The sequence below is a fragment of the Callorhinus ursinus genome, unplaced genomic scaffold (genome assembly GCF_003265705.2).
Source record: "Callorhinus ursinus isolate GAN/ISIS: 27379988/994484 unplaced genomic scaffold, GSC_fseal_2.0 scaffold4, whole genome shotgun sequence".
In the NCBI taxonomy this organism is placed as follows: domain Eukaryota; kingdom Metazoa; phylum Chordata; class Mammalia; order Carnivora; family Otariidae; genus Callorhinus; species Callorhinus ursinus.
Window position 1 is genome coordinate 92,461,652 of NW_027397066.1, and position 24,824 is coordinate 92,486,475.

The 24,824-nt window shown below is 40.9% G+C and overlaps 1 protein-coding gene across 9 annotated transcripts in view; it reads left to right on the forward strand.

The window, feature by feature from the left end:
- ALPK1 (alpha kinase 1) overlaps nt 1-24,824 on the forward strand; it is a 119,674-nt gene that overhangs the window by 70,509 nt on the left and 24,341 nt on the right. For 7 of the 9 annotated variants that reach the window (XM_025874060.2, XM_025874057.2, XM_025874062.2 and 4 more), the window contains one exon: nt 20,917-21,115. In XM_025874060.2, the coding sequence (XP_025729845.1) occupies nt 20,917-21,115 (199 nt within the window). Of the gene's footprint in view, nt 1-20,725; nt 21,116-24,824 lie in introns of all 9 variants that reach the window. The other 2 variants (XM_025874065.2, XM_025874066.2) reach the window with 1 other exon arrangement.

Below are 24,824 nucleotides of genomic sequence, written 5' to 3' on the forward strand. Positions count from 1 at the left end.
GAGAAAATACATTGGGAAAAACATATCATTCTTTCTACTTCGTTCAGTTTGGGGCTCTAGTACAGTCAACAGCCTACTAACCATCTCCATTTGGATGTCCCAGATATCTCAAGTCCACTAGGGCCCAAACTGGCTCATCATCTCCCAACTTTTTCTCACCCCATCAACTACATTTTGTCCTCCTCCAGTGATCAAAATATCAGTAAATGGTACCATGAACCTCCCAATTACCCCAGTCAAGACCTAGGAATCATCTTTAATTCTATCTTCCCCTTCAACCCTCATATCTTATTGATTATCAAGCCCCCCACTTCCTCTTAAATATCTCTCAAATGCATCTTCCTTTCTCCAACCCTACTGCAACGATACTGGTTCAGACCATAACATCTCCCTCCTAGATTATATCCAACCCCTCTCCCTACCTCTACAGGCATGTCCTCTGTATAAATAAAGATAGTAAGGTAATGCCAAAATCTTAGAGATTTGAAGCAATAAATGTTTGTTTCTTTGTCTTGCTGTATGTCCATCTTAGGGGAGGGGGAGGAGAGGAGAGCTCTGCTTCATATCACTTTCCCTCAGGCACCCAGCTTGATGGAATACCTACCATTTAGAATATTGCTGGCTGCCACGGCAGAAGAAAGGGGAAATGATGAATTGCACAGTGGATCTTAAATACGTGCATTCAGAAATGACCATACGTCACTTTAAGGTGGTTTTGGTGGTGACCATAGGTCAAATTAAGCCATGTAGTCACACCTCACTTCAAGAAGGCAGGGAAACACAATTCTACCACATGCTCAGAAGGGGGAGACACAGAAATAGATTGGCAGACAGTACCCCTATCACCATGGCTCGCATTACTCCACACTGCAACCAAAACCATCTTTCTAAAAGAGCGATCTGACACTTTTTCCTTGCTTAAATCCCTGGGGAAATCTCAGTTAATTTAAAAATTAAAAAAAAAAAACTTGTAAATGTACATCTTACAAAAGTACCTAATAGTAATCCTGATCAACAAAATCTAAATAAATTAGGATGAACATGTTCATTAAAGTGGTGGGATTACTAGTTACTTTTATTCTTTATATATATATATGTATATTTATTTTGATTCTTTACAATAAACATCTCTTACCATTACAAAAAAGGAAGGGGAGAGAGAAAAGAGTATCTAGTTGATCAGTTGCCTTTAAATCTAGATGGGGTCAAATGTTCAGAAAAACCTAAGTAAGGGTAGTAAGGTTATGCTGCACCACTTCCTTCAGAGCAGGTACAAATGCCAAATTGTTTCTGTCTTAACAGTGAACAAGCTAAAGACTCGGACAAGTCATTTTTCACTGATAAAGTAAGGAATATTCTTATTTCAGAATCTTCTCTTTCCAGGTGATGGCCTGCTATTAGCTAAGTATCATTCTGCTCCTGCTTTGTTTCCGGAGACCATTTTAAATGCACACAGCTGTGTACCCACACATATGGAATATGGATGTGTATATATCTAGATAATTGGCATTCACAGATACAGATACAAGTTATTTCTTTATCAAATGATAGAACATCAAAGCTAGAGGGAAATTTAGAGATCATCTATTTCAAGCCCATCATTTGATAGATGGGGGACTGAAACCCAGAGAAAGAAGTGGCTCACCATAAGGCTCAGTCATTGGGTGCCACAGGACATGGCACCCAGGCTTCCTGGTCCTGAGCCTGACGTGTCCTCCATGAGTCTGCACAGCTCCATCCTTCACACAGGCCTGTTGCAGGACTGGGCCAACCTTTCCCTGCTGCCTTCCTATCCTGCCTGCTGCCCCCTACCATCTGCCCTGTATCCCCTCTGTTCACATGACTGGACTTTTGGACTCAGAGCAGAATCAATTAAGACAGAAATTTTATCATTTCCAATTATCAACATTTAAAACTTTAGTTTCTTCTACTGGACCTTGTAGTTCTTCTTTTAAAAAGCAGTCAGGCACAATGTTCAGACTTATCAAAAATAAATTTCATTTAATAATAGTGAAAATTAGGCACCCCAAATGTTCATATTCATCAAAAATAAATTTCATTTAATGAATGAAAATTAGGCGTCCTTGGAAGATAAATATTAGCCCCAAGACCTATGAAGTTTCAGACTTTAAGATAGAGTATGATTACAATCACCAAGGATTTAAGCCCTGCTCTAAAACTGTGCCAAAAACTGCCTCTTTTAATACGGTACTTTCAAGTTTCAATGGAAGATAAATTAAAACGATGACTTGTTTTTTAAATTCTACCAACGAAACTTTGGTTGCCACAGAATCAGGCATGCAAGTTATCCCTTTGATGAGGACTAACCCTACGGCATGAGTTTCATGTCTCCCCATAATGAGACCCAAAGGCTGAGCCAAGTCTCGGAGGAGTTGATCCGACTAAGATGAGCGGGCAGAGCAGTCCAGTTCAAAATGCAGGAAATGAACAGGTTGCAGTGCTGGGCAGACAGAAGAAAACAATGTCTTTCAAAAAAGGATAAATCCTTGGGGTGTGTTTAGTCCTGTCAGCAAGTAAGAATAACATCACCTAAATTGTATATGTGAAATAAATAAGGAGCTTAAACAATAATATTATCTCTGAAAATACATCTCCATATATCCAGCACTGTTTTTATTAGTTTAAAGGATATGTCTTTGTATGTCAACAAATGTCAAAGAGTGGCAATTTCATATGACTCAATCTGAAATGTTCTTCACAATATACACTCGTGATGAAAACCCTGGAAAGTAAATTTGATTATGCCCATTTTGCAGATGAAGTGTTTGGCTCAGGGAGCTTGAGAGACTCTCCTAAGCCACACTACAATGTGGCTAGGCTGAGATACAACCCAGACCTCCCCTTTGTGCCACCTCCCTCCACCTGCCATCATCCTGTCATCGTGTGGAATCACCTGCCAGCCTTATTAAACCAACTTGCCTCACTCTCAAGGGCAGGCACTAAAAATTTCTAAGCTCAACAAATTTCACAGTTATTTGGGATTAGCCCTTTCTCTTGTAGGACATATTTGTACAGCACAAAAGAGAGACTTGCTTTATCCCACTGATAAATTTATTCGGAATCAGTTGCCTTTAATTTTTTTTATGCTCATCCCATCAGTAAAAACTTCTTAGCAGGCAACTGATATACATTTAATTTTTCATTTAATAAGTTATATGCACGTACCATGCTTTACTATATCATATATATTTCTATAGAATAGAAATTTAAGAGCAACGCAAAGATTAAATGACTATTTTAGAATAATTTTTTAAATTGCATTATTGGCATGAGAACCTTTCTGTTCATGTTAAAATTATAATCTAATATGTTTAATTAGTTTTTAAAATCTTAGCACTGTGCTTTGAAGATATGACTAGGACAGGTGTTTTTCAACACTTAGTTTTAATGGTGGTCACAGTTGAAAAAAAATCAGGCTTCTGAGATAGGTAGATCCAAATAAAAAAGGTCAGCTAATTCATGACGCTCAGATTTCAATCCATCCGCCAATCCTAAAGACTCATTTGTTGAAGTTCAACTACAAATTTCCACCTTCCTTAGTGTCAATTGTGTCTTTTTGCAAGTTAATCAAAAGATTTTTTTTTTAACAAAGGATGTAAAACTCTTCATGAGGAAGATTTTTAAACAGGTTAAAAGTTTCCCATTTGTGTGAGTTATTTTTCTGTGATGCTTCATTTTTGGCATGAAGAGCACAATGATAAAAACATTTCCAATCCTCATTACTTGAAAAATATTTTTTCAAAATATTGGTTGGATAGCATACTATTGTCAACCACTTACCACAGGAAAGACAGGAAATTTCGGAGAACTTGTCTGTTTATAAAAGAAAATGTCTAAACTCTGTAAATTTGACAATCCTTTAAAGAACTTTGCCTTGAGGGCGCCTGGGTGGCTCAGATGGTTAAGCGTCTGCCTTCAGCTCAGGTCATGATCCCAGGGTCCTGGGATCGAGTCCCGCATCAGGCTCCCTGCTCCTTGGGAGCCTGCTTCTCTCTCTCTCTCTCTCTCTCTCTCTCTGTCTCTCATGAATAAATAAATAAAATCTTTAAAAAAAAAAAGAACTTTGCCTTGAGATGTCCATAGTCTTTCCCCCTCTCCTTATGAATTATTCCAAAGCATCTGCGACTTGTGCTAATATAATCTGTCAATCTACTTAACCAAGTATACATAAACTGTAATACAAGCAACTAAAAACTGAGTTCAGTGTTCTCATTGCTGGCCCCTCCAAGATGAGGGCTTTCTCAAGCACCACCCGTGATGAGTGGCCATCTGACATACAGGAAAAGTAAGGAGCTGGTGTCCATCCATTTTTTTTTTTTAAATTATGTTATTTTAGTCACCGTACATTACATCATTAGTTTTTGCTGTACTGTTCCATGATTCATTGTTTGCATATAACACCCAGTGCTCCATGCAATACATGCCCTCCTTAATACCCATCACTGGGCTAACCCATCCCCCCACCCCCTCCCCTCTAAAACCCTCAGTTTGTTTCTCAGAGTCCATCGTCTCTCATGGTTCCTCTCCCCCTCTTATTTCAGTAAAGCTTAATTTCTTTCTTACTGATAAATTTCTTTTTGAATTTTTGTTTTATTTTGAGATCTGAGAGATTGATTCCATAGATCTACTCCCAATCCACTCTCAAAATAATGAGTTATTAACTATTGAGCACCTACTATTGAGCACTTTACATATATTTTCTTTAATTTCCTCAATAATCTATGTAGTATTATTATCCTTATTTATATATAAGAAAGTTGAAATTAAAAAATTAAACAAATTACCCCAAATCAGGTAGTGCCTCAGTACAATCAAAGCCCTCCCTTTTGCACTTTCCTATCTCCCTATAGCAACTGAGGTGACTAGCTCCCTTATGAGAACAGCCTCAAAGGGGGCTTCTTTTCTATATGTATGTATATATTCTGTCACATTTTGAAATTATTACCAACTCATTCTGGAACTTTTTCTATTTGTTCACCATTAAAGACTGGAAGCAAAATATGTTTCTTTCACGGTTATTGAAAACTTATCATACTAGGTATGAATTATTCCCACTGACACTGTATATGAAAATGAAGTCTCTGGGCTTTCTGGAGTCATTGTCAGGTGGAACCCTAAAAGGGCTTGCTCGGAGGTCAGACTGCTAAACTTGTCTCTCTGTAGGTTTCTCATTTTATTACTTTGAGCACAAGACTGTGACAGCTTCCCTTCACTCTTTGTGGAAGACCATATCTTTGCCTAATATGCTTAAAATGTATATTACCTATACCTGTTTATGACTTTAATGGCTTATGCCAGAGATTCCAAATACTGCTCAATGAGCTGACTGAATCAAGATTATCTGGGATGTGGGGCGCCTGGGTGGCTCAGTTGGTCAAGCGACTGCCTTCAGCTCAGGTCATGATCCTGGAGTCCCGGGATCAAGTCCCACATCGGGCTCCCTGCTCAGCAGGGAGTCTGCTTCTCCCTCTGACCCTCTTCCCTCTCATGCTCTCTATCTCTCATTCTCTCTCTCTCAAATAAATAAATAAATAAAATCTTTAAAAAAAAAAAAAGATTATCTGGGATGTGTGTGTGAGTTGGGGTGGGATGGGGGAGGCAGGAAAAAGGGCAGCTTCTTTAAAATATACCCAGAGATTCTGACTTTCGATCTGTATTGAGATCCAAGAATCTGTATTAATAAAACATCGCTGGGGCACCTGGGTGGCTCAGTTGGTTAAACCGCTGCCTTCGGCTCAGGCCATGATCCCAGGGTCCTGGGATCGAGCCCCACATCGGGCTCCCTGCTCATGCAGGAAGCCTGCTTCTCCCTCTGCCTGCCGCTCCCCCTGCTTGTGCTCTCCCTCTCTCTCTCTCTCTCTCTCTCTCTCTCTCTCTCGCTCTCTCTGTGTGTCAAATAAATAAATAAAATCTTTAAAAAAAAAAAACATCGCTGTTGACTCTAATGTACAACCTGGTTGAAGTGCCACTATTTTACTCCCCTTTTTAAGTATCTTATTTGTCATTAATAACATATTTGTAATTGAATCATATTTTAAATATATTATAGAAGCTCATTATTTGAGAATATTATAGTGAATCATGAAGACTACTTTGTGACATGAATAACCATTCCTTAAGTTGACATTTCCTAATACAGTAATCTAAGATTTTTTTCTTAATGAGGTTTTATTAAAGCAAGGCTAACCCTTACTGATTGAACATTTATTTCTGTTGTGCTTATGTGAATATGATTCTCTTGGACTATAAGATTCTAAAGTGATAAGTCAGTCCATTTGTTTCTCTAAGTATGCATAGCTGTTAAAATTGCAACAGGCACAAGTCAGTTTTCAATCCTTTCAGTGATAATTAATACTTTAAGAACCAGGAAAAAGCCCTAAGGACAATGAGGTCCAAACAGTTCTCTTTGTACTATATACTGCCACTATTTGAATATATAGTTTTGTTAACAATGACAATGACAATCTTGATAAAATTAAGACAGTATAGGTAGGGGCTGAGCAAGCTGACTTGGTAGCTAGACTGCTTGGGTTTGAATCCAAGTGCTGCCCCCTTATTAGCTTGTCATCATGGAAACCTACGTAAACTGCATCTATAATGATAATAATAAAAATACCTACTTCACAGATTGGAGGATTAAGTGAGTGGATAACATGGAATGCTTAGAATGGTACCTGGCATTCAATAAATGGTAGCTATTATTATGGTATAAACTAATTGACAAAAGGACATGGCATAGGGGGATTTTTATAGTTATGAGGCAAGACAGAAGCTCAAGGGAAAGAAAAGCAAAGATAAACTATTGGAACTACATCAAATTAAAAAGATTTAACACAGCAAAGGAAATCATCAACAAAACAAAAAGGCAACCTACTAACTGAGAAAAGATACTTGCAAATGATATATCCAATAGGGGGTTAATATCCAAAATATATAAAGAACTTCTACAACTCAATACCAGAAAAGCAAGCAACCTGATTAAAAAAATGGGCAGAGGACCTGAATAGAATTTTTTTCCAAAGAAAATATATTGCTGCCAACAGACACATGAGAAGATTCTCAACATCACTAATCATCAGAGACATGAAAATCAAAACGACAATGAGATATTGTCTTACACCTGTCAGAATGGCAAAATCAAAAAGACAAGAAATAACAAGTGTTGACAAGGATGTGGAGAAAAAGGAACCCTCATATACTGTTGGTGGGAATGTAAATTGATACAACTACAGTACGAAAGTTTCTCAAAAAGTTAAAAATAGAAATATCATATGATCCAACAATTCCACTGCTGGATATTTATCCAAAGAAATAAAAACACTGATTCAAAAAGATATATGCACCCTTATGATTATTGCAGCATTATTTACAACAGCCAAGATATGGAAGCAACCTAAATGTCCATCAGTAGACTAATGGATAAAGAAGATGCAGTATGTGTGTGTGTGTGTGTGTGCGCGCACATGCACACAAGCATTTATAGTTATATGTAATGGAATATTATGCAGCCATAAAAAGGATGAGCTCATGCTATTCGCAACAACTTAGATGGACCTAGAGGGTATTATGCTAAGTGAAATAAGTCAAACTGAGAAAGACAAATAGCATATGATTTCACTCATATGTGGAATCTTAAAAAAAAAAATGAGGAAGCAAATAAGCAGAATCAGACCTATTTCTATGTCGTTTAAAGGCACAGCCACAGGATTTGCTGACGGACTGGACAAGAGGAGAAGAGTCACAAGCTTAGAGTTAAAACTAAGCAAATGAATGCATGGGTTGTCTTTACTGAGCTGGAGGACACAGAGGGAGAAGCAAGTATAGAAGAGAAAATAAAGAGCTCTGGTTTTTTTCTTTAAATTTTTTATTGTTATGTTAATCACCATACATTACATCATTAGTTTTTGATGTAGCGTTCCATGATTCATTGTTTGCATATAACACCCAGTGCTCTACACAGAATGTGCCCTCTTTAATACCCATCACCAGGCTAACCCATCCCCCACCCCCCGCCCCTCTAGAACCTTCAGTTTGTTTTTCAGAATCCATCGTCTCTCATGGTTCGTCTCCCCCTCTGATTTACCCCCCTTCATTCTTCCCCTCCTGCTATCTTCTTCTTTTTTTTCTTAACATATATTGCATTATTTGTTTCAGAGGTACAGATCTGTGATTCAACAGCCTTGCACAATTCACAGCGCTCACCATAGCACATACCCTCCCCAATGTCTATCACCCAGCTGCCCCATCCCTCCCACCACCCCACCACTCCAGCAACCCTCAGTTTGTTTCCTGAGATTAAGAAGTCCTCATATCAGTGAGGTCATATGATACATGTCTTTCTCTGATTGACTTATTTCATTCAGCATAACACCCTCCAGTTCCATCCACGTCGTTGCAAATGGCAAGATCTCATTCCTTTTGATGGCTACATAATATTCCATTGTGTATATATAGCACATCTTCTTTATCCATTCATCTGTCGATGGACATCTTGGCTCTTTCCACAGTTTGGCTATTGTGGACATTGCTGCTATAAACATTGGGGTGCACATACCCCTTCAGATCCCTACATTTGTATCTTTGGGGTAAATACCCAGTAGTGCAATTGCTGGATCGTATGGTAGCTCTATTTTCAGCTTTTTGAGGAACCTCCATACTGTTTTCCAGAGTGGTTGCACCAGCTTGCATTCCCACCAACAGTGTAGGAGGGTTCCCCTTTCTCCACATCCCCGCCAACATCTGCCGTTTCCTGACTTATTAATCTTAGCCATTCTGACGGGTGTGAGGTGGTATCTCATTGAGGTTTTGGTTTGGATTTCCCTGATGCCGAGCGATGTTGAGCACTTTTTCATGTGTCTGTTGGCCATTTGGATGTCTTCTTTGGAAAAATGTCTGTTCACGTCTTCTGCCCATTTCTTGATTGGATTATTTATTCTTTGGGTGTTGAGTTTGATAAGTTCTTTATAGATTTTGGATACTAGCCCTTTATCTGATATGTCATTTGCAAATACCTTCTCCCATTCTGTCGGTTGTCTTTTGGTTTTGTGGGCTGTTTCTTTTGCTGTGCAAAAGCTTTTTATCTTGATGAAATCCCAATAGTTCATTTTTGCCCTTGCTTCCCTTGCCTTTGGCGATGTTTCTAGGAAGAAGTTGCTGTGGCTGAGGTCGAAGAGGTTGCTGCCTGTGTACTCCTTTAGGATTTTGAAGGACTCTCGTCTCACATTTAGGTCTTTCAATCATTTGGAGTCTATTTTTGTGTGTGGTGTAAGGAAATGGTCCAGTTTCATTCTTCTGCATGTGGCTGTTCAATTTTCCCAACCCCATTTGTTGAAGAGACTGTCTTTTTTCCATTGGACATTCTTTCCTGCTTTGTCAAAGATTAGTTGACCATAGAGTTGAGGGTCCATTTCTAGTCTCTCTATTCTGTTCCACTGATCTATGTGTCTGTTTTTGTGCCAGTACCGTACTGTCTTGATGATGACAGCTTTGTAATAGAGCTGGAAGTCCGGAATTGTGATGCCGCCAGCTTTGCTTTTCTTTTTCAACATTCCTCTGGCTATTCGGGGTCTTTTCTGGTTCCATACAAATTTTAGGATTATTTGTTCCATTTCTTTGAAAAAAGTGGATGGTATTTTCATGGGGATTGCATTGAATGTGTAGATTGCTCTAGGTAGCATTGACATCTTCATAATGTTTGTTCTTCCAATCCACGAGCATGAAACTTTTTTCCATTTCTTTGTGTCTTCCTCAATTTCTTTCATGAGTATTTTGTAGTTTTCTGAGTACAGATCCTTTGCCTCTTTGGTTAGATTTATTCCTAGGTATCTCATGGTTTTGGGTGCAATTGTAAATGGGATCGACTCCTTCATTTCTCTCTCTTCTGTCTTGTTGTTGGTGTATAGGAATGCCACTGATTTCTGTGCATTGATTTTATATCCTGCCACTTTACTGAATTCCTGTATGAGTTCTAGCAGTTTTGGGGTTGAGTCTTTTGGGTTTTCCACATAAGAGCTCTGTTTTAAATATGCTAATTTTAAGATACCTAATCGACAAGCTGGCTATTGTCTAGGCAATTTCATATACAAGGCTGCATTCCAGGAAGGAGACTCAGGATGGTATTCAAATTTGGGATTCACTAACTGAAATGATATTTGAGGGTATGGGACAGTGTAAGTGAGTGTAGCTAGAGGAGAGAAGCAGTTTCAAGACTGAGTCTTAGGGCATTCAACATTCAGAGGCTGGAAAAGAAGGATACTCCAGCAAAGTAGAGTGAAGAAGAGAAGCCAGTGAAGTAGAAAGAAAACCAGGAGGGTGTGAAATGCCAGAAATCACATGAGTAAAAAGCAGGGATTAATTGGCTCAACCAAACATTTCTAGGAATTTGAATGAGAATTAATAAATGGTCATTGGATTTGGATGTTTTTGGCAACCTTGAAAAGGTTGGGATCAATGGAGTGTTGGGGATGAAAGATATAGATTTAAGAAAGAATGAGAAATGAGGATGTAAAGACAGTGAGTTTAGACAACTCTTGAGATTGGCTGTAGAGGGGGGTAGAGACAGTGGGATAGGAGCTGGGGAGAGATTGCCATGGACCAACTATTTGTGTCCCCTCACCCACCCCAAATTCCTACGTGGCAATCCTAACCCTCAAGGTGAAGGTATTAGGAGGTGAGGCCTATGGAAGGTGGCTAAGCCATGAAGGAAGAGCCCTTATGAATGGGATACATGCCCTTATGAAAGAAGCCCCAGGGAGACACAGGAAAAAGATGGCATCTGTGAACTAGGAAGTGGTCTTTCACCAGACACTGAATCTGCCAGCAGCTTGCTCTTTGACTTCCCAGCCTCCAGAACGGTGAGAAATAAATAACAGAGTTTATACCACCCAGTTTATGGCATTTTATGTTATAGCAACTTGAACAGACAAAGACAAAGATGTATGTGTAAAGGAAAACTTTTTAAAGATGGAAGATGCTAGGTTTGTATGCTGATGAGAATGATCCAGGAGAGATGAGGAAATTGATGATGTAGCAAGAGAAAGAGGGTGTTTACAGGCAGTGTCCTCGAGCAAAGAGGAAGGGATAGAACTGAGTGGGAGGTTGGCCTTAAATCTGCCAATGGGAGTGTAGGTGGAAACATGGGCTTCACAGCAAAAGGGTAAATCTGGATAAGACGATGAGGAAGGTCGCTTCTCATTGACTGTTTTCTCAGTGAAATAAGAAGCCAGGTTGTCCATGGAAAGCATGGCAGCTTGAGAAGAGAGCAGACAGTGTGAGCGTAGCTGGATTGTCAGGCCGTGCTGAGGTCCAACTTAAGGTTATGGCCATAAATTTAAAGTGTCATCGTTGTGTGTTTTTCTCCAGCCACATTCAGTTGCTTGGGTAGAAGCTCGGGTTAGGCAGAGAAGTAGATATAATTTGGGGATTGTAAATGGCAATAAATAATATTCATCATCACCTCCTATGTTCAGATAGATGCAAAAGAGCAACCTTCATTATTCTAAAATGGATAGGAGAATGTAGCTTTAGGTATTCAGACAAGTGCTTTGGTAAATTCTCTATCCCAGACTCATCTTGTTGCTGCCAGTTTCCTTCCCTTCTTGTAGAACAGGGAGGAAGTTTTGGAAAGATGGGAGAGGGATGCCTGGATGGCTTAGCCGGTTAAGCATCTGCCTTCGGCTCAGGTCATGATCCCAGGGTCCTGGGATCGAATCCTGCATCGGGCTCCCTGCTCAGCATGGGAGCCTGCTTCTCTCTCTCTCTCTCTCTCTCTCTCTCTCTATCATGTGTGTGCCCACTCTCTTTCTCAAATAAATAAATAAAATCTTAAAAAAAAAAAGAAAACATGGGAGAGGAAGGTCTGAGGCAGGTATGCCCCTCCCATTAGATAATTCATTCCATCTTTAGCAGGAAGGAGGAAGTGAGGGATGGGGAAAGGCGAACAGGCTAGCTCGGGGGTCTGCAGCTATACCTGCACTTTGGAATCACCTGAGGATATTAAAAGAAATCAATGGGTGGGTACACTTGCAGAGAGTCCAATTTAACTGGTCTGGGGTGCCATCTGAACATCTGAACTTTTTAAAGTCCCCCTAGGTGATTTTAATGTGAGGCCAACATTCTCCCTTAACAATAAACATGATTGGAATTGCCAGACAAACATGACAGAAGCTGAAAGTGACAATGGAGTCAAGAATGCTTTTTTTTTTTAAAGTCACTATATTGATGCACCCTGGGAATTTAAAGAATCAAGTGTGAACATGAGGGGATTGGTAGCGTAGCAAAAAATAGTAGGGTCAGTGGATTATATGGTTGTCCCTATAGGGTGGCAGAATTGTTGGGGTTGAGCTCCTGAGAAAGGCAGCTAGAATACAAGATAAAGAACAGAGAATCAAGTGGTCAAGTTGAGATTCAGACTGTGTTGCTGCCAAAATGGCAAGTTCTTGGGTATTTCTGAGCATGGGAGTCACAGGTACCATAGTCATAGAGACTAAGGCTGGATGTAGAACAAGATCATTGGAGGTATGGAGGCTGTGGCAAGAGACCGGTGTGCCGAGTGAATCATCGATGTGGATGTTGAAATGACCAATGATGACTGGAGTCATGGTGGCCCTAGCAACCTGGAAGAGACTAAGCATGCAGGTCCCTGGCTCCCAGGGGCCATGAGATTCAGTAGGATCCCGGGTAGGTGGTTCTCTGTTTTGAAACTGCTTTCTTTTTCTTTTAAAAGACAGCCAACTCCATCTATGGTAGATTTGAGAAAGAGAGGATGAAAAGCAGGGAGAGATGATTGAAATGTTATCTTTAGGTATATAAAGAAAAAGATACACAATTATTTTCCAAAAGGGCTTGAATCTTCATGTTCCACTGGTAAAACAAAGGAAGGCTGATGAAATGTTAACCGGCCTTGGGCATAAACCTTAGGAAAATTCAAGTTTTTTTCTCTTCCTCCCTCTCCACATTTCAGTTGGGTGGATGAATACGGAGCATGACATGCTTGGTCTTCCATTGACCTTGAGTAGTCCAGTTCAATGGCTTCTACTCTTACTCTGCTTTTAATGTTGATGTATAACTATGCAGGTATCATCACTTTTCATTTGCTTATTATGCTAATTCCTCACCTCAGGACATCTTCCCCCACTTTCCCCTGCCTTTTTCCAATCTCCCAATTTGCTATGCAGCAATAATTTCCCTTTACACTATTCCTGCCAATTGCAATGCCAGATGGCTTCAGTTCTGAGTCCCCTCACCCAGCCCCCCTAGAGAACAGCTGCCATTGTCATTGCTGCGAACGCATCTCGGCTTTGAACCCATAGCTGGGACCCAAACTTGATGCTCAGCATCGGCAGGGGCTAGCACTAATGCAAGGAACCATGAAAACGGCACACACTTTTCCTTGCTGCCCTTCAGCAAAAGCCCTTAGCAAAGGCTCTTTAGCATTTTTTCAATCATCTGTGTATTGAAATCTCATTGTGGAGTTTAATTCCTTTACCACCTGACTCAGCTTTCTAGCCATGAAGTTCCTTTTGTGCCATAAACTCAATTAGAACCCTGTATTTCCATTCTGAAAACAAATGTGAAAAAACAACTGCAGGGTTGTTGCGTGCACGCACGTGCGCTCGCGCGTGTGCACACACACACACACATCTGTAAGCTGTCTCTAGAAATCCAGGACTCTCTCTTACCTACATCCACATATTTGTATTGGAATATGATCAGTCAATAAGAAAAACACAATTTGGTGGCCATGTGGACAATCTGACAGCCTTTACATCAGACTGAGGGAAGATAAAGGGATAGAATTCCTGTTAGAGGGTTTTGTTTTGTTTTTGTTTTTTTTTTAGTTATCCTATGTTGATTCCAACACTAAAATTCTGTTGCTGTGAGATTGTCTAAAAAGATCATATTTTTGAGTCCTCTGTGATGGCAGGTCAGTCATAGGCCTACAACCCCAAACAAAAGAATCCTGAATCAAATTCCATGTCGACCAATATGCATTTCAAAGGCACTGCCCATGTAGGCAGTGGGTTAGGGTTTTTGTGTTGTTTTCTTTTTCTTTCCTTTTTGGGGAGTGGGGATGGGGGAGGGACTCTCTTTCATGTTAATCTAGTTGTGCATAACCCAGGCACATTTTACCATGTAGGGAAACTTTCCCTTTTAGTGTCCTTTCCTGCCACACACTCTGGCCTCCTTTCATTCCGCTCCTTCTGAAGTCAGAGCGCTCCCCGGGCGTACATTTGGGGGAGATTCCCAGGATGGTGATGTATTCTGCGTTGCTGCTGAGGAATTTACTATCCCCTCACTTGGCAGCAAATGAAAGTGGGTATTAATTTCTCAGAGTGCTGGTAGAAACGCGAGAGAGGGGCCACAAGAATGATACCCACCTAAATCTGTATATAGTGCACAGCATGCCGCTGTTTCAAAAGAGGGAGAGAAAAGACAATGACGAGAAAGAAAAGATTCTCCTGAGTTGACTTCTCTGTATTTTGCATCGTTAGGTTTTGGAGAGAGATGCGAGAGGTTCGGCCCTGAACGGAGTTAAATTATGCAGCTGTGGGGATGCCAGGTCCCTCCAGAATAGGGTGCTTCGTTTAGATTTTCTACAATGCTATTGAAGTGCTTATTTTCCTCCTGAAGAGACACAAACAGATGCAAACTTCTGTAAACACTTTAGAAATGAATTCAGTGAGTTTGGCCTCTCAGCAGTGCTCAATAGCTGACAGAAAAATGTCTAATTAGTGCAAGTGGAAATAATAGGGCCACTTGGATTCCTTCCATCCTCCTCCAAGTCTACTTTTCCAGGGAACTCAAAGGGCCTTTGTCTGGCAGGTCACCCTCTCTCGGGCTTTTGTGCTCCAATCTATTAAGAGTCGAAGGGGGAAAAATAGATTAGGCAATGTTCTCTGCTCAAATAGATGGCGTGTCCATGTGGGATGCAGAATAGGGTGTTTGCAGCATCAGTTTACAGGTGCTCGGGGAGGGATTCCTCCATTGGCGACAGCCAAAAGCAACTCGCACGTGCTGAGAAGGCCCCCTTTCAGGAACCAGCTTTCCTTCACCAACTGCCATCAAGCCCACTCGTTTTCCTTTTTCTTTCTCCGTTTCTAGTAGCATCACTCCTCAGAGTTGCTCAAGAGAAGAAAGAGGTTAAAAGAAATTAGAGGCTTAGCCATTTTCTGAAATAAGCCTTAGAGATGTTCTACACATGATCTATTATTTCCTCTCTACTCTATTGAAAACTCCGTGGACATTTATTTCCAGAGCCTGTCTTTTCTTGCTATTTTGTCATGCAGGAGAGTAGGAATGCAGGAACTGACTTATTTTTCCTATTTTTTTTCCCCACAGAGTTCCCTGTCATTTATTAAGCACCCATCGTATGCCAGGCCCTGTGCTGAGCACTTGACTCACATTTCCTCTAATCCTGTAACAGCACTGCAAATAAATACTATCCACGTTTCACAGATGAAGCCATTGAAACTCGGAGAGTTTCAGTAACTTGCCATGGCAAATAAATGGCAGCTAGGAAACAAACTCAGATATCTGTGCTTTCATTTCAGACATGATACGTTTTTTTAATCTCTAGAAGTTTGATTTGGATCATTTTTACATCTCCCTCTCATGTTTGTAATTCCAACTAATTTTTTACTCTACCTTCTGGAACTGATGAAATACAGTTATAGTAACTGTCATTTTGAGGTCAGTTTCTATTGATTCCTTTTTCTCTGCAATATGGGCTTTTTTTCATGCCTGGTAATTTTTGACTGGATGCCAGACATTGTAAATTTCAGCACATAGGATAGTGGGTATTTTGTGAGCCTATAAAGATCCTTGGGCTTCGTTTTGGGACTCAATCAAGTTACAAAACTGATCTTTTTCAAGCTTGCTTCTAAACTTTTAGAGTGGGCCAAGAGCCACCTTATTCTAATTTTGTCTCACTGTTGAAGTGATGCCCTTCTGAATACTCTACCCCATGCCATGTGAACAACAAGATTTTCCTTCCTGGTTGGTGGAAACACAAGTCCTACATGAAGCTGGGGACTGTTTCTACTAGTCCTTTCAGGTAGTTCTTTCTCCAGTTTTGGGGTGGTGTCTTTCCATGCATGAGCTCTGCTGAAAACTTGAGGAACCCTCTTCAGAACTCTGGACTCCTTGCTTTGTGCAGCTCTCCCTGTGAACTCTGGCCACCTTGGCCTACCCAGACTCCTAGAAGCTCCATTGTCTCAAGTCAGGAAGACCACCTCACAGAAGTTTCCACTGGATTTGCAAAGTGTCTTTGCAGCTCAGTGTGAAGCATGTCTGCTGGAATAATGTCCAGCTAATCACCAAATCATCATTTGCTCTCATGGTACCAACTTTTACTAGAGAATTTCAAAACACTGAAATTGAAGGCCATCTCCTATGAAGTTTTCTTTTCTTTCCTTTCCTTTTAAGTACAGAACAAGAACACTCCTTTCAATTTTTTTTTTGTCCATTTTAGAATTTGCTCATCGTAATAAAGGATATGGTTTCCTTAGAAACTGCTTGGATTCAGTGAGTGACAAGTTTAGCACTAGCTCCAAAGACCCAGCTTCCTATGCCCAGATTAGACAATGAGCAAAATCACCTTGATCAGACCATAGGGAGAAAGCAGAGGAAAAGTTGACCCTTAATACACCTGTGTTCCTCAAGTGTTGGCCAAGGATATGGAGAAATTGGAACTCTGTTCACTGTTGGTGGGACTGTAAAATGGTGCAACTTCTAAGGAAGACAGTCTGGAACTTCCTCAAAAAATTAAAAATAGAATTACACTATGATCCATATATTCTACTCTGGATATATAGCCACAATAATTGGAAGCAGGATCTTGAAGAGATATTTTCATGTGCATATTCTTAGCAGCACTATTCACAATAGCCAACAGTTTGAAGCAACCCAAATGTCCATCAACAGATGAATGGATAAACAGAGTTTGGTATATACATGTAATGGAATAATTCAGCCTTAAAAAGGAAGGAAATTTCATCACATGCTACAGCATGGATGAACCTTGAGGGCATTATGCTAAGTGAAATAAACCAGTCACAAAAAGACAAATGCTGTATGATTCCACTTACTTGAAGTACCTCAAATAATCAAACTCATAGAAATAGAAAGTAAAACGGCGATTACCAGGGGCTGGGTTGTGATGGGGAAGGGGGCGTTGTTGTCTAGTCAGTATAGACTTCCATATTTGCAAGATGGAAAAGTTCTGGAGACCTATTCCACAACAATATACTAAACACTACTGACCTGTACTCTTGAAAATGGTGAAGATGGTAAATTTTATGTTATGCATTGTTTACCACAATAAGAAAATTTATTTTAAAAAGATATAGACTTGGGTTCCTGCCTGACCCTGACCCTTTGGACTTTGTAAATTTGGAAACTTCAGTTTCCTTACCTTACTTGGATGTTATAGTTACTATAAATTCAAATGGGATAATGTCTGTGAATGTTTTTCATAAACTAGATGGTGCTCCAATGATGGAAACCATTTTTGTCAGAGAGGTAAGGATTGAGAATCATTTCTGGAAAATAGCCTGTCACTAAGTGTTGCATCCCAAGGAGATATACGGGTACTTGAAAACTGAAGTGGGGCACCTGCGAGACAGGAGAGCAGAACTGACCATCAAGCACACACCAAAGGGCAACCTCAAAGAGAGGGAACTCACCACGGCTTGCTGAGGACCCTGCAAGATAAGTGGTCACGAGCAGGGTGACAGCAATAGTGTTGCTCTTTCCAAACACATGTTTCAGGAAGCCTAGCAGTGGAAGAGGCTGCACGTTCTGCAAATAATTGCTGAGGTTGCAAACTAAAGGACTGTGTCATGCGTACCTAGCATAGGAAGGACTCTTGACCAGAGACCAGCCTTAGTGAACAGAGCTGGGCATACATAAAACCATAAATTTTCCTTTCCGCTTGAATTTACAGTTTATGAATGTCAATTGACTGACTTATTCTCATTTTAAAATTTGACAGTTCTCAATAGAAGTTTTGAACACTTCAGTTTTAGTTTCTTTTTTTGGTTGGAAGGAACAGAGGTTCACTCAAGCAAATTCACAAAATGGGGTGCACATTATTATAAAAACATAATGGAACAATCAAGGAGGCCTGGAGCTCTAAGAATGGCACTCATGACAAGGTACATTTGGATTCAGAGCCATCATTCTTCCATCTTCAGTCTGCAGTTGCCCGTTAAGGGTGACTTAGCTACATTCTATTTTCTGCTTCTTTCTACCCTGACTACCATTCTTTCTATGTTTCTTAGTTCAGATTTGAAAGTTCATTTTTTCAAGCCAGGCCACAGAGTCATGGGGCCAGGGATCAGATGAGTACTCTTAGGTTAGCTTTGAGCTGGTGGTGGGGTAGGGAAATGGAGTCAAGGAAAGTAGCAAAATGCATGCCAGTTTCAAAAGCAGGAACTGTGGGCAGCGCAGTTTTCCTTAGAAAGGATTGTGGTATATTAGGCCATGATTAACGCCGGGATCTTTGAGAGGATCCAGGATTCTTTCCCTCCTGGATTCTGAGCGAACAGAAATAAATCAAGAGTTAGGCAGACAAGAGGTTAAACATTACCTCTAATTCTGATAAAGCCTAAACTGAAAGATAGAGCTTCATATTAGAGCACAGGGGATCTGCTAGCTGAACCCCAGAATTATGTAGACATCCCCATTCAGTCACAGAGATTACAAGGGCAAGCAGAACACCACATATAGGGTGGCTTTCTAGATAAGACTTGTGATACACAAGAGCAGAGTATCCTGGTTCCCTTAGACAGCTGTTCCCAAGGAAAAAAAAGAGAAGAGCTAAGCCAGGCATGCCAGTTTCTTCTTCCCAAATTTACCAATCGTATTAACCGTTCCACCTCCCCTGGGGCAGAGTGGGTAAAGTGGTAGAGAGGCTAGGAGTGCTACAGGAAGTCAGCTCCCTTCACATGGAAGGAAACACCAAGAGAGAAGAGATATCCCCCCTTAATAACTGGCATCTCTATCACAATGAGAACAGTGATCAGTTTGAACAAAAGGATAAATACAAATGCAAATGATCACTTTCGGGACTTAATAAACACAGTGATAGCTTAAAAACCTTAATGAGTTAAGAAAGCCTCCGTATGAAAATAGAAAGGTTATTGTGCTGGTTATTGGTTGGCATTACCTGATTGATGAATACCCCGTAAATATAAGCGTTATGTTCTACATGCAGTGCTATAGAACAGCACACCAAAACATACATACCAAAAGTCAAATCATGTGAATAAGCACCATCAGTAGAACTCTGGAATGGGCCAGATCTAAGAGTTTAGGCCAATTTTACCTAGAGATATACAAGTGTCAAATTAAAACTCTGAAAGAACAGCTCCAGGCCGACTTTGAAAAGCAGAGGTTACTCTCTCCCGGTTTGAAAGTGTCCTCTCTTAGTTTCAATTTGTTAAAGTAAATCATGCTCAGACCAGCAACTGTAACAACACTGATTACATATTTGGTATTTACTGGCATCACTGCAAGTATCAGGTAATTGATAGCCAACTCCTGTTTTCTTAAAATAAAGTCGGTACAACATGGGACTTGAAAGTGAGATTTGGACCTAGACTTTCTGTGTTCAAATCTCCCCTCTTAGTCACAGGTCATGTGACATTGGGCATGTTACTTAACCTCTATGAGTCTCAGGTTTCCCACCTATAAAATGGGGGTAATTAATAGAATCTGCCTGTTAGGATTGTTGTAAAGAGTGAGTGAATTAGTACATGTAATGCACTTAGCACTGTGCCCTGCATCTAGTTTTACCCATCTAGTAAGTGTTAGTACTTAGGATTATGTGGTGAAGAAAGCAGTGCTTTGTGTAGTAACATTGTGCTAGGAAAATGAGCAATGCTTTCTTGGGCTTCATAGGTGAGCCAACATGCTCAGAAAACACTGCTTGATTTAGTTTAGCAAATGGAGAAAATACTGCTCAGTGGGAAACTCATTTATGCTGTTAGCCACATGACTTTGAATATCTTGAGTATAACACCTTGGAGATCAAAAGATGATGTTTTTCCGTACAGGTTTGCCTCACTTCTCACTCTTTATGTTACACTTTCATTTCGGGCCTGTTTTCTTCTTTTTCTTGTTTTCTTCATTAACTAAGTATAAGTTAAATTTAAAATGTTACCTAAAATTCTGTATTTCTTCTTAATTAAAATGTAGGCAATAAGTGAAGCAGAGCGTTATGAACTGATGTGGAACGCTCTTCAAGATGCTAAGATGACTGAAAGAACTAACCAACATAACAGTATGTCTAGTGTAATCTCATTTATGAGAGAGAAAAAGAGGTAGAGGAGAAAGGGGGGGAGAGAGCAAGGCAAGACAGGGAATCAATTAATGTCTACATATACAATAGGGTAGAAGTTTCTAGAAGGATCGCTCTGAAACCAGGATGAGGAAGAATGAGAAAGAGATTGCGGAGGAGGAGTGGAAAACATAAGGTAAAGAGTCAGGAAACTAAGGGGCACTTTTCATTTTTACCTTGTGTTGTTTGAATTTTCTAAGAACAGGAAATATGCATGTATCACTTGTATAATTTTGGAAACGTAGTGGGGAAAAGGAAATGGAAGAAAGGTTTTATCTCACAATTGATTTGGATTTTTCCTTATTTATTTTTTTTCTTTCGGTTCAGCCACCCAATAAAGTTTGTTTCTTCCTCTTGTTCTAGGTTTTGTTGTTCTTGTTTTGACTGAAAGAAAGAGTGACGAGAAGGAAGGGAAGGAGGGAGGAAGGAAGGAACAAAGAAAGGAAGGGAGGACAAAACACCTAGAAGCCTAAGCTTGGTCCCAGGGCGGCGTTCTTTTTTCCGCCGGGCGCTGCTTCCGTCTGGTTCATTCTGTCCCGTGGATGTTCCTGCAGGCGTGCTTGAAAGCCTCCATCCGCGCCCGCGACTGTACCACGGCTGCAGCCATTGTGTTCTTAAGCGACCGTTTCCTGTACGGGCTCGACGTCTCCGGCAATCTCCTGCAGGTCGCCAAGGGGCTCCACAAGTTGCAGCCAGCAACGCCCATTGCCCCGCAGGTGGTGATTCGCCAAGCCCGAATCTCGGTCAACTCAGGTAGGCTTCCCTCCTGCTGGCCCCTCGCGGTCCTGCGGCCGTGCGGCCGGCCGGGGGCTCGGCTGCGCTCCGGGGCTACTTGACTTCGGCGGGGGGACGGCGGGCACCCGGGCCTGTGGGCCATCTTTTCAAGCGGCGGGCTCTCCCCGCCCCTGGCCCTCCGAGGTGCCCTTCCACCCGCCTCTTGCCAGCACAAAGGCCCTGGCATAAAGGGTTTCAGAGCCAGAAGCAGTAGAGAAAATTGTGAAAGGGTGTGGAAAATACTAATTGGAGCTTTTGTCTTCTAACAAATCTGTCCTGCTGCTTTCAAACAGGGGTATCTGAATTGCTATACTTCTGACCAAGAGCCTTTAAAAAGCAGATTAAAATTCGACTATTTTCTCTTAGTTCGCCTGTCTCCTTTCTGTAGGGCCACTTGACTATGCTAACAATAGAGCTGACAAATCCACTGAAGTAATTTGAGGGGTTTTTTCCATCACTGGGAACACCGGTACAGTACCTGATTAGGCCCTAAAGTATCCTTTTTTTTTTTCCTTCTGTCACTTTGAATGAAATGAAAAATGAGGCTGACATTCTAACTTAGGATGTACTGTAGAGGGCAGTTGGAGGGAGAAAAGGCCTGCTATGTATTACAGTGAAGTTTACTTCTATAGAATTTTGGAATTATTTAAATTACTGATAACCATGAGGTTGAGAAATGTGTAGCCTGCTATCCTCATTTCTAAGAGTGAAAGAATAAAGGACAAAAGTAGAAGGCAAATTTGCCCTTCCCAGAAACAGGACTGGCTCATTTTTTAAATTGATTTTAGCTGTTGTTATTGTTTAAGTAAGTCCGGTCTTCAAGGGGTTAAAATATCTTTACTTCATTTCCTTTGAAAAGGAACTGTACTGACTATACTAAATGGGACAATTGTTGGATGCAGAGAGGGACAGAGATAAAAGGACATGAGAGAAATGGGCTTGTGGAGGTTCACTTTTCAAAAGCCCAACTTCATTCACTTTCAAGTTCTTGCAGCTGTGCATAAATTGTGTCCGTGTTTATTACTTTCCTAGAGTAACTGCAGGGACAGAGTTGAACTTGGCAAAACTTTCTTCCTTCCAATATCCCTGACTTGGGACATTTTACAATGTTTGGAGTTTATAATATTTGGGGTATGAGGGAAACCTGACAACTAATGTTCCTTCGGATGGCATCGGATGGCGATGATGTGTGTGCATAGCATTCTGTAGGGAGAACAGAATGGTGAAGCTGGGCATGCACAGGCAGCGTTCTAACATTGGTTCTCCTCACTTAGAACTTGGAACAGAGTCCATGTGGCCTATTTTATGAGACACAGATTTGGTATAGTGCGACATGAAAATTGAGGTTAAGCAGAAGGCAGGCATGTTGATAGCTTTGTTTTACACAGCCACACTGATCTTTTCACTTGTTTCTCTCATGCTTCTAACCGTGATAACAAGTAAGCCTAGAGAGCATCATGAGCAGTATGCTCCTCTGTTGATACGTATCCTATGTCTAAGATAAAATCCTAGATCTTAGTTCCCAGCAGTTGGGTTGTCTTTTCCTCAAAGATACTACCAGAAGAGCCACAAGAAAACAAACACAGTCTCAGAGTTAAGTGAGTTTTGTGAACTTCTCCCCTCAAACAACTTTTTTTTTTTTTAAGATTAATTTAGAGAGAGAATGAGAGTGCACCAGTGGGAGTGGAGGGAGAGAAAAACTCAAGCAGACCCCACGCTGAGCTCAGAGCTCAATGCAGGGCTTGATCTCACAACCCTGAGATCACGACCTGAGCCGGAATCAAGTCAGACGCTCAACCGACTGTGCCACTCAGTTCCCCCACCCCCACCCCCACCCCAAACAACTCTTAAGCCTCCCCATACACTGGGTGTCTCAGAGAGAGAGGGGCTTAGAGCAGTGGTGGCGTCCTGGTAGAGAAGGTACCATAAGAAGGAGTCTCCATTCTCAGCATTTGGGACTCCTGGGGTGGAGAAATGAGAGGACTGTATGATATTATAAGGAGTAAGGAAGAGGAATAAAGGTAATATGAAGGGACCGCACAATTCTACTGTTATCCCTTTGACTCAGCCCTTCCTGGTATCCACCCAAAACACATGCCAAAGGTCAGGGCATTCAACATGGGATTTCAGACACAGTAGAGAACATCCTGGGCTTGCCCAGCTCACTCTTGCCTAAAATTAGGAGGAAAACATTTTAAGCCATAATTAGAGATAAAGGTTCAAATCTTCATTTCTTTCACATGGAGGATTAAGCAAGTATAAAATCTTCTCCTATTACATAGATATTGTGAATATTTTTTTAAGTGTGGGAACACAGAAAGTGTTCAAAGTTAAAACTACTGCTCATGAGCCAGAGGGGTTTACACTTGAATATGGTCCTAGGGGAAGGGACTGTCATTTTAATCCCCATGTAGGGGCAAGAGACAGGTCCATGGGACTATGTGAGGAGTGAAATATTTGCATAAAGCGGGAATTCTCAAAGGTTGGCACAGCTATGAGAGGGGACTGAACAGCTCCACCAGCTCACCTGGAGAAGTGGCAAGGAAGCTTACTCTCTACCCAAGCTCTGGGGTAGAGGCCAAAAAAAAAAAAAAAAACTCCCCAAATAAATAAAAACCCCAAGACAATGCCAAATGTGTGTGAGGAGTCTGAATTTACCCTACCCACAAGGGAGGTGATCCCCCCAAATAACAAAAAACTAGTTCGGGACTGACATTTTTGGGGCCCAGCAGAATATCAAGTACAAAACTATGTTCTAGAGAAACATCCACACTCCGGAGGAATAGGAATCCCACAGGAGAATAATCCTTGCTGAAGATGCCCTTGGTTAAACTGTATAAACAACAAAAGGAAATGAAACATGTGAGAGAAGAGCAGCATGTACAACAAAACACAGGAAAAATGGCCCTCCAAAACAAAATATAAAAATAGAACAACCTGAAAGACTCACATGGCTTAAAAAAATAGTACGTTTAAAGAACAGAATGCAACAGGAAAAGAAAATGAATTCACTCTTTTGAAAAAGAACTAAAGAGAATTTTCAGAAATTTAAAAAATACAGGTGGCTCAGTCAGTTAAGCGGCTAACTCTTGGTTCCGGCTCAAGTCATGATCTCAGGGTCCTAGGATGGAGCCCTACATCGGGCTCCATGCTCCGCAGGATGTCTGTTAAAGAATTCTCTCCCTCTCCCTCTGCCCTACCCCCCAACTCGTGCACACATGCACTCTCTCTCTCTCTCTAAAATAAATAAATCTTCTTAAAAATATGCAGATCCTAATTCAGTGTGTATGTGGCAGGGCCTCAGATTCTGCATTTCTAACCAGCTCCCAGACAACACTGATGCTGCTGTTCTCCAGACCTCCATTGACTAGCAAAGGACTATCCAGGGGCACCTGGGTGGCTCAGTCGGTTAAGTGTCCGACTCTTGATTTTGGCTCAGGTCATGATCTCAGGGTTGTGGAATCGAGCCCCAAGTGGGGCCCCTCCACTCAGCATAGAGTCTGCTTGTCCTTCTAATATTCTGCCCCTTCCCTAGCTCATGCCTACTCTCTCTCTCTCAAATGAATGAATGAATGAATGAATAAATAAATAAATAAATAAATAAATAAATAAATAAATAAATAAAAACTTGAAAGAAAGAGAAAGTAAAGAAAGAAAGAAAAAAAAGAAAAGAAAAGAAAGAAGGAAA